Here is an 11215-nt window from a genome sequence, read left to right as displayed (position 1 = left end):
TGACCGCCGCAGTATATGTACTTGTGAGCCTACAATTTTTTCAATTTATTTTGTATTTATTTTTTGTAAAAGAGATCTACTTAATCTAAATAATGTTATAAAGGAATGGAATATTAATGTTTTTTAAAAACCCTGTTCTTTTGTAAAATGTTTTATTATATACAGTATGTACATGGAGATATTTTTGCTCATACCTATGCAGACTTCCTTCTGTGCAGTGCTTCACATTAATTATACTTGATCGCTTTTTTCCCACAGTAAAAATCTGAGAGGTTGATTTACTAAAGGCAACTTGACTTTAATTTACAAGGGGAAGTTATATTGTGCAAGGGAGTTGTCCCCAGAGCTTAGTGCATGAGGTGAAGCTCTGCTGACTTCCACGCAAATATTTTTTTTACTTTTCGTTGTAATTGCAACGTGAAATTTGCTAAGTGAAATTTCACCGTATTCACTACGTTCTGGGGAAAATTCCCATACAATGTGTAACTTCCCTTGCAAAGTGAACAGCCTATTTTTCTTCAGTAGATCAACCCCTATGATTAACTGAAAACAATGCACTCCCTGCGTAGCTGATATCTTACTTGATTAGGGAGAGTAATTGTAAAATGTGTGTCTGCTCCCTCTGGTGGATCATCTGCAAGATGCTCTATTTGATACAATGACAAAAATATGAACAACCAAACAATAAAAAGTGTGCTGTCCTTTTGCTAGGTATAAGTTGATAAATCACATACAGTTCATCCAGAAAGTATTCACAGTGCTTTATTTTTTCCACATTTTATGTTTCAGCCTTATTCCAAAATGGATTAACCACTTGCCGACCGCCGCACGACTATTTACTGCGGAGGTCAGCCCCTCACAGGCAGAGCGACGTAGTACTACGTCGCTAGCCTGTGAGGGTCTAGGGAGCGAGCGCGCGCCCCCGGAGGCACGCTCCCGCTTGGTCACGGACCCTCCCGCGCGTGTGACCGGCGGACCCGATGTCCGCCGGTCACTCGGTGATCGTCGGTGCAGAGGGAGAAAGGCAGGCGGCTAATGTAAACAAGTCGCCTGTCATTCTCCCCTGTGTATGAATGGTGATCATACGGTTCTACTATATAGGACCGTTGATCACTGTTCATAAACCTCAAGCCACAGCCAATCACAGTTAGAATCACGCCCCTAGGGACACACACCACCCCTCCCTCTCAAAAAAAGTTAACCCCTTCACTGCCAGTGTAATTTTACAGTAACAGTGCATATGTATAGCACTGATTACTGTAGAAATGTCACTGGTAACCCCAAAAGTGTCAAAAATGTCAGTCAAGGGTCCGATCTGTCCGCTGCAATGTCGCAGTACGCAAAAAAAATCGCAGATCGCCGCCATTACGCGTTAAAAAAAAAACAACAAAAATGACAAAAATCTTTCCCTTTGTTAGTAAACGCAATAACTTTTGCGCAAACCAATCAAAATACGCTTTTTGCATTTTTTTTTTTTACCAAACATGTAGCATTAAATAAATTGGCCGAAAATGTTAAAAAATTTTGATTTTTACATTTTTTTTGGGGAATTTCATATAAGAAAAATGTGAAAAATATTGTTATTTTTGCAAAATTTACACAATTTTTTTGTTTATAGCGCATGATCAAAAAATCGCACATGTGATCAAATACCACCAAAAGAAAGCTCTGTTTGTGGGAAAAAAAAGGACATCAAATTAGTTTGGGTACAGCGTCGCACGACCACGCAATTGTCCGTTAAAGTCACGCAGTGCCGATTAGCAAAATAGGCCCTGGTTAGGAAGGGGGTAAAATCTTCCGGGGATTAAGTGGTTAAATTCATTATTTTCCTAACAAATTATACAAACAATACCCCATAATGACAATGTGAAAGAAGTTTGTTTGAAATCTTTGCAAATTTATTAAAATTTAAAAAATTAAAAAAATCCCATGTACATAAGTATTCAAAGTCTTTGCTCAATTCTTTATTGAAGCACCTTTGGCACCAATTACAGCCTCAAGTCTTTTTGAGTATGATGCTACAAGCTTTGCACACCTATTTTTGGGCAGTTTCTCCCATTCTTCTTTGCAGGACCTCTCAAGCTCCATCATATTGGATGAGTAGTGTCTCTATACATTGCTGCATTCATCTTTTCCTCGATCGTGACCAATCCCCCGGTTCCTGCCACTGAAAAACATCCCCACAGCATGATGCTGCCACCACCATGCTTCACTGTAGGGATGGTATTTGCCAGTAAATAAGTGCTGCCTGGTTTCCGACAGACATGACGCTTGCCATTCAGGCCAAGGAGTTCAATCTTTGCTTCATCAGACCAGAAAATGTTGTTTCTCATGGTCTGAGAGTCCTTCATGTGCCTTTTGGCAAACTCCAGGCGGGCTGTCAGGTGCCTTTTACTGAGGAGTGGCTTAAGTCTGGCCACTCTACCATACAGGCCCGATTGGTAGAGTGCTGCAGAGATGGTTGTTCTTCTGGAAGGTTCTTCTCTCTCCACAAAGAAATGCTGGAGCTCTGTCAGAGTGATCATCAGGTTCTTGGTCACCTCCCTGACTATGGCCCTTCTCCCCCGATCGCGATAGTGGAAAAAGTGAAGCGCTGTGAATACTTTCCGAATGCACTGCAAGAGACAATAAAAGTGCAATAAACATATGATGAACTCATTCTAAATTGACATAGCTGTGCAAATAAAGTCCATATAAAGTAAAGCACATATCCGCAGGCGACGATTGGAGCTTCAAATCCCCAGACAATGCTTGTCTGAGAAACGTATCCGTTGGGAGCGGCCTCACTCGTGACATTATTCTACAAGTTGACCTGACTGCTTGGACCTGCTGTTTGTTTGTAACACATGCTGTGTAATTCCTTCAAAATTGTAAGTGTGATTTTATCATTCTATTACATTGTTGGTAAAATACTACACTATGTGGATTTTCCTCTGTACTTTAACTTCCTCCATGGAGTCTACCTTGGCTTAGGAGGTTGTGGAATATCTTCTGGGCAGGATGTGGAAACCTTACAAGCGGACCTGAACAAAATAATGGGGTGGGCAACTACATGGCAGATGAGGTTTAATGTTGAAAAATGTAAAGTAATGCACCTGGGTGCCAGAAACCAGAAAGCAAGCTACTCACTAGGGGGGGAACCTCTGGGTGAGTCTAGGATGGAAAAGGACTTGGGGTACTGGTAGACAACAGGCTTGACAGTGGCATGCAATGCCAAGCCACTGCAAGCAAGGCCAACAGAATACTGGGATGTATAAAAAAGGGGATTCACTCCAGAAATAAAGAGATTATTCTCCCACTCTACAAGACTCTGGTCCGGCCACATCTGAAGTATGCTGTCCAGTTCTGGGCACTGGTCCTCAGGAAGGATGTGCTGGAACTGGAGAAAGTCCAGAGAAGGGCAACAAAAATAATTAGGGGAATGGAGGACATCAGCTATGAGGAAAGACTACAAGCACTGAACCTATTCTCTCTGGAGAAGAGATGATTGAGGGGGGGTATGATATCAATGTACAAATATTGTACTAGCAACCCTAGCATATGGAAAACCCTTTTCAGAGAAAGGAAATACAATAAGACACGTGGCCACTCACTAAGACTAGAGGAAAGGCAGTTTAACCTTAAAATACGCTGGGGGGTCTTCACTGTAAGAGCAGTAAGGATGTGGAATTCTCTTCCTCAAGCAGTGGTATCAGCAGAGAGCATTGATAGTTTCAACTATTAGACTGGGCACCTTAAAGACCACAACATACAGGGGTATACAATGTACGGTTAGCAGCAAACACACACACACACATCATAGGTTGAACTGGATGGACTGGTGTCTTTTTTCAACCTCACTAACTATGTAACTATGTAACTATGGAACTTTTGCATCCAAGATCGTGATCTATATGGCTGCTATGCAGCTGCTATGCTGATGGTCTCCTTGTGGGATCAGAGCAGCTGGTAAGGAGCTAATTTATTCGCTTGTGGTGATTCTTAGGAGCACTCTGTCTTTGATGGTGAGCACCTTTTTGCACTATATATATATTGTATATATATATATATATATATATATATATATACACTGCTCAAAAAAATTTAAGGAACACTTTTTAATCAGAGTATAGCAAAAAGTCAATTAAACTCCTGGGATATTGATCTAGTCAGTTTCAGGTGCTTTGGTGTTAATAAAATTAACAAGAGCAGTACTAGATGGGCAACAATGAGATAACCTCCAAAACAGAATAATTTTACAGGTAGAGGCCATGAAAATGTTTTCCCTAACTCATGTGTGTCACTGCTGGTAGCATAAGGCATTACCTGGACCCTATACAGGTTGCACAGGCATTCCAACTCCTCCAGCATGACACATCAATACGTGCAGTTGCCAGAAGGTTTGCTGTGTCTCCCACCACAGTCTCAAGAGCATGGAGGAGATTCCAGAGGACAGGCAGTTACTCTAGGAGAGCTGGACAGGGCCGTAGAAGGTCCTTGACCCATCAGCAGGACCGATTTCTGCTCCTTTGTGCAAGGAGGAACAGGACGAGCATTGCCAGAGCGCTAGAAAATGACCTCCAGCAGGCCACTTTAGGACCCCAGTGATGCCCTGGTCCAGATCTGGAAGGAAATACCTCAGGACACCATCCGTCAACTCATTAGGAGCATTCCCCAACAATGTGATGTGAGGCATGCATACAAACACGGGGGGGGGGGGGGGGCTATACAAACTACTGAGGACCATTTTGAGTTGCTGCAATGAAATTTCAGCAAAATGGACTAGCCTACTGCATCTTATTTTTTTCACTTTTGATTTTCAGGGTGACTTTAAATTCTGCCCTCTGTAGGTTGATCGTTTTCATTTCCATTAAACAATGGGGCCTCCTTTCGTTCCTAACCCATTTCCCAGCCCATATCATTATAGATATCCAGCATGATATTTTTCCCCATTGAGATCTGATGTGTTTTTAAAGTGTTCCTTTTTTTGAGCAGTGTATATATATATATATATATATATATATATATATATATATAGATATATAGAGAGAGAGAGAATGAGAGATACTTTATATATATATATATATATATATATATATAATTTTTTAAATTTTTTTTTGCACAGTGTTTGCACATCTTACATGGACTTTATTTGCACATATATGTCAATTTAGGATTAGTTCATTATGTGTTTAATGCACTTTTATTATGTCTCTTATGTGATTTATTAACTTATAACTAGCACAAGGACAGCTCACTTTTTATTGTTTGGTTGGAGCTTGTTACTCTTCCTACTCGGTGTTTTAGATGCTGCTGTCAGTTCGATCTAATTGAGTTTTTATTGCATTTGTTTTTTGTCACTAAGGTTTACAGTTTTTTTTCCCAAGTGCACGAATATTATCTTGGGTTTCGTAAAAATATGAACAAACATCTATAAGTATGTGGGTCACAAAAAAAAGTAACTTTAAAGTGGTTGTAAAGTCAGAAGGTTTTTTATTTTAATGTATTCTATGCATTAGGATAAAAAAAAACCTTCTGTGTGCAGCAGCCCCTCTCCGCCCCCCTAATACTTTCTTGATGTCCATTTAGATCCAGTGATGTTGCAGAAGTGTTTTGGTGCCGGGGGCTCCCCTCCTCATTGGCTGAGACAGCAGCGCGGCCATTGGTTTCAGCTGCTGTCAATCAAAGTCAGTCAGCCAATAAGGAGAGAAAGGGGGTGGGGCCGGACCACGGCTCTATGTCTGAATGGACACAGGGTGCTGTGGCTCAGCTTGGGTGCCCCCCATAGCAAGCTTCTTGCTGTGGGGGCACTTAATAGAAGGGAGGGGCCAGGAGCCCCGGCGAGGGACCTGAGAAGAGGAGGATCCAGGCTGCTCTGTGCAAAATCACTGCACAGAGCAGGTAAGTATAACATGTTTGTTATTTTTAACTAAAAAAAAACAAAAAAAAAAACACGAGAATTTAGTATCACTTTAAGTTTAACGCTGCCATAATAACTCAAAGTATGTGCTCACTAAAGATATACTATTTTATTCCATGTAAGCTCTGATCAGACAGTATTACAAATTTCCTTCTGAGTGATGTACAGTACTGGAGTGAACTCATTTATTTATTCTATCGTGCAGCTCAACTGACATCGACTGTAGATATATCTATACACTGCCCTTGTCTGAATCTGAACACACCATTTTCAACTTGCCCTCTTGATAATTAATATGATTAATATACTTTTTATGATTTTATTTGTTTTTTGGAAAGATTGTCATAGGTGGTTTGCTTATCCAGTTATATTTCAATTTTCTTCAGCCAAAGTATTACATTTTCATTTCTGATTGGTGTGCATTCAATGCCCTTAGTAAATAGTCATATGACTTTGCTTATGTCAGTAAAACCAGAACATCTTTCATTCCCTCTCCCTATCTCCTATGCTCTCTCCCTGGTGTCTGTCACAAGTTCAGGAGAATGTTCTGCATGTCTTCAAGCACAGGCCTGCGCCCTCCCCCTTCTACATCATGTCATAAAGACGTCTACAGCTGCCTATTTATTCTCCAGCAGCTTCAACGGCTTCCAAAACATCAGCTGTAGACCGGTTCAGCTTTCCAGATTTACAAGAGACACGAGTAGCACATCACTTCACTTCTTCTACACGAGAAGTTCTGACAAGTAAGTCCATGTCTCCCTCTACCATATAGTCTTTATCTGTATGCATGTATCTAAGGTAAACCAATGCATATGTTTAATTGCTAAAATGTACTACCAGAAAAAGTAGTATGCATGCATTTAAATTACAATGTTTACAATTTTTACAAAGAGAAATATATAAAGCCTGAAGAAGGGATCTAAGTCATCTGAAAGCTTGTATCTTAAAGAGCTAGCCAACTACCGGTATCACTAAAACTTCAAACTTTCTGCATTGATTGATGGCTAACTTGGTACAGTTGTCTCCTACTGCTAATTACAGAATTGCAGGATTTGTACTGGGTCCTGAAAATATAAGCGTATATTATTAAAAAGTAGTAATAGTATTAATTATTATGATTATTTATTACAATTATATTCCTTTTGTTGTATATTTAAATTATTGCATGTTTAATTTTTCATTAACATAATTTTTAAAATATATTCCAGCATCATTAACAATTTAGCATATTTAAACATGTACTCAATAAAGAATATATTAATAATATAAATGCACTAGACTAGACATACAGTGATGCAGCACAACTGTCACAGTTTGGTTACTGCAGATAATAAAAGGCTATATATTAATGATAGTTGGTAGGCTCTGCACAGACTGCTGGTGCTTGAAACTCCCTATAGACCATAACTGAATGCCTTGCTTCAAAGTTCAAAAGTGAAAAACTAAAAGGAGAATGTTGGCAAAGTGTCCAAAGAGATTAACTCTTTGAAGGTCTACTTTGCTTTCCCAACACTTACAAGTACAAGTTGTGGGTAATGTACTTCAGTTTTCTATAACATTATGCTTCAGTGATTCTGTATGTGCCATCTGCACTGAGAATACTGTATAAATTCATTACCTTGTCTGCCACCAACATTTTAGAAACTTTTCCATCTTTTGGAATTTGTAGTGCAACTGCTTTTATGAGAAATTGTGAAGTGCATTTTAAGGTGGTCTAAATATAAAATGCACACTTCACATGGATACATATTAGCTTACATATTGGAACATTAGCATTAACAAATTCATTTTTTTATTCAGAGGAAAAAAAATTCTTCTTTCTTTCCATGAATAAAAACCACTGTTACCATTACATCCTAGGACAGCCATTTGCTACTGAAGAGAGTCAACTGTTTTCAAACATTAATGTGAAAAAGGGATCAAAATATTCACCCTGTATACATAGAAATACACATTGATAATACTTTTTACTTCAAGTTGATCGCTTTCATATTTATATTGTAAAAAATTAATAAAAAAATATTATAGTTCTCATTGAATTACATATTAAAAGGAAGGACCTTTGAGGACATAAGTACATTTTTTTATTTAAACCAGCAAGATTTATTTAAAGCTGGTCAAAATAACATGCCATACAGAAGTTTGGAAGTTGCTGTTTTACACATCCAGGAGGGTTGTGATGCCAATATGAATTTGTTTAAATAGTTTCTATTCTCTGGTACAGTACAGCCAGCTCTTTTTGTTCAAGTCACTAAATGCACTATCATTAGATGGAGACATAAGAGATCTTGTAAATCCCACATGGGCGCACCTTTTTGAGCGATAGTTCAGGATATGCGTAACCACATACTATTTCATGTTATAATATCATAAACATTCATTCAAATAGAGTTTACAGTTTTTTAATAGGAAATCAGTATTCCAATGTTATATGGAAAATGAAACAATGCTTTCAATAAGTACATGCTGCACACTTAGGCAAGACAATAGGCACTTATTCTTCAGAGAGACAGATCTTACCTGATTGAGATCTGCTTGTCTTTGCAGATAGGCTAGCCATACATACTGGTTTCTTTTGATCGGCCTGTGGGCTGAGCAAAAGAAATCCACCAGACTCCTCCATCCACTCAAGTGATGATGGATAAATCCCCCTGCCCCGTTATTATTGTCTGACAGCTGCTAGTGCCTTGAGCAGGCACTGTTCAGCCAAGATATTTCAGGACAATTCCTTCGACAAAAGTCAACGACTTTTGTTGATTCAGCAGGGCACCCACTGTTGGATTCCTCTGAATCAGGCGGAACTCTAACAGCTTATAGCCAGCTAGTTTGGTCAAGATACTGGACATACATTGAAGCATCCTGCTATTTTAACACTGCAATATTTCTTATTTCAACCCAAGTAGGGATAGATTAAACCTGAATACCTAGATACTTCAAAGTCCATGTGGAATAAAACTAGAAGAAGTATAAACTGAAATGGCACTATGCCAAGTCTTTTACAAATTTAGTGCTTACTAGTCACATTTGCTTTTTCCTGTAAAGGAGACTTCAGTAAATTAAGAGGAATCAGTAATGTATTTGGGAAGAAAATAGATATGTGATATACCTTTATGAGAGTGATCACAGGAGCAGCACAAGAGAGAAAATGTCTTGTTGCCAGGAATATCAAGTCCGACTCCTTTTTCATTTTCAAACTTGGGCTGTAGTAATGGCAGCTGTAAGCTGATTGGTTGCAATTAGCACAATTTTTATAGTGTCTGTTAACCCATAGGCTTCTTGTGTCTACCACCCTGGACAAGGAGCAAAGATTAAAAAAGGTTGGGGCTGGAAGCACAACGCAAAATAAGGAATTACAAATTGTATAATGGTGGAAAAAGGTACAGGACAGCATAGTCTGTTAAGGGAAGTTAAGAAATAATAGACTGGCCAGATGACCAAGTGAAAATAAACGAAAAATCCCTAAATAAAGAAAACTACATCTAAAAATGTATAAACTGCAATATATTACATTTTTATTTTTGGGTTCAATACCAGTTTAAATACAAATGAGAAAATGAAGAACACACATTATATAGGGGGGGGGGGGGAATAATTTGAACTTGCTCTTTAAATGTGAGGATTCAATTATTTTAAGTCTTTGTATTTCCTTTCAGGCTGTTTCCACACCAATTTTTCAGACAGTAGAGCTACTGAATCCACAGCTCTAATCTGCTTCAATGTTGAGGATGGAAGAAATGGCCAATGGCACCGTAACAAGCCAAGGAAATGGCCTAACTCAGGATCCGCCAAGCCAAGTTACCAATGGAAAGGACGACAATGAGTATCTCTACATACTGATAGTCATGTCTTTCTATGGAATATTTCTGATGGGCATCATGTTGGTCTATATGAGGTCCAAACGAAAGGAGAAAGAATCTAAGCTCTTTCTCCTTTATCAAGATGAGGAGAAACACTGGATGGAAATCAGAAAAAGTGCATCTTCATTGTCCGTATCCAAGCCAACCCCACCTTGCACTGTATTCACAGTGCTACAGGATACCTTTGCAACAGGCAGGTTCTGTACTGACTGTAATGGAGCAGATAGTAGTATAAGTTCTGAATCTTCATCTTCTGATGTGCACTTTACCATTCAAGAAGAAGCCGCTGAAGGACTGGTTCAGGACAAAGCAGATGAAAAGCCTGAGGAGCCAAGTCAAATTTCCTAGCAAAAAACAAGAGAGACTATTTATCTAAAGAGTCTAGATGATCTCTGTTGAGGAGATGCTAGTCCTGGGTTTAGGGTCATATTGCCTAGTGAGCTCTTTTTAGAGAAATGAACAACAAATGGTTTAAAATCAAGCATGTTGCAGTAGGCTATAAATGTGCGAAGAGAGGTAAAACTTAATTAAAAGGCTTCATAGGCTTTAATGTTGAACCTGGCCCTATAAACCAATAGCAGGACCTGTTCTACTGGGGGCATAACACAGACCAATAAGCACTCTGAGTGACCATGTAGTTCTACAGAGCCATACTAAACTAATAGTGTCAGCATTAGATACATTAGTTTTTCGTTTTGTTAGAAGGGTCGGTGCCCCGCGTTCTTCATCCTGGACATATGAACATTGTCCTACACTGGGATACCTACTGTTGTAGAAGTTGTAACCTAGAAATTGCTTTAGGTCCAAGAATGGGTATTTCAAGGGATGGGATCTAAAGCGTACGAAGTGCATAGGTGCACAGAGAAAAAAGGAGAAGGGTTACTTCCTGATATTTAATTGTTGCACTGATACATGTCATAGTAAACAAATTAATTTTATTACCTATTGCTTTACAGAAAGTCTATATTGACTGCAGCACATTTTGATAGATTGTAGCAAGGTTTAAACAGTGATAAAGTTGCTCTCACATTCTTTTCACTCTTTGATTTAAAGATATTTAAAAATTAAAATATAGTAAATGAATGTAAGACTTTGAAATAAGCCAATTTTCATAATAAGCAGTTTCATATAAAGGATTAGTCTATCCAACCAAGATATTTCAATTTCCCATTCATGCAGGAAGGATGAAACTGTAATATTGCCAGTAAGTTACAGTATCTGGGCCTACAATCTCTGCTTCACCCAACTAGGCTCCAGCTATCCACTATTTTACAGGAGAGTTTTTACTATATTAGGTTTTGTTACAGTATAGAGAAGTGAACAAGAAAAGTGAGCATCCCTTGCTTGGCCTTATAAAAGTATGAGCGGAGGAAAAAATAAGCAAGGGGATCTTATCAGTAGAGATCTTTATATATAAATAGCCAAAGAGTGATTCATCCCATTGAACTGAAATGCACTT

At 38.7% G+C, this 11215-nt stretch overlaps 1 protein-coding gene across 1 annotated transcript; it reads left to right on the top strand.

Annotated features, from left to right (window-relative positions):
* Window positions 1–9575: 9575 nt before the first annotated feature.
* KCNE4 (potassium voltage-gated channel subfamily E regulatory subunit 4) lies at window positions 9576–10681 on the top strand. Its single transcript, XM_082251385.1, has one exon. It carries the CDS (start codon window positions 9616–9618, stop codon window positions 10102–10104), a length of 489 nt encoding a protein of 162 aa, XP_082107511.1. The 5' UTR covers window positions 9576–9615; the 3' UTR covers window positions 10105–10681.
* The last annotated feature ends 534 nt before the right edge of the window (window positions 10682–11215 follow it).

The sequence above is a fragment of the Pelophylax lessonae genome, assembly GCF_965119305.1.
Source record: "Pelophylax lessonae genome assembly, chromosome: 3".
In the NCBI taxonomy this organism is placed as follows: domain Eukaryota; kingdom Metazoa; phylum Chordata; class Amphibia; order Anura; family Ranidae; genus Pelophylax; species Pelophylax lessonae.
This window is presented reverse-complemented; position numbering and strand designations above follow the sequence as displayed.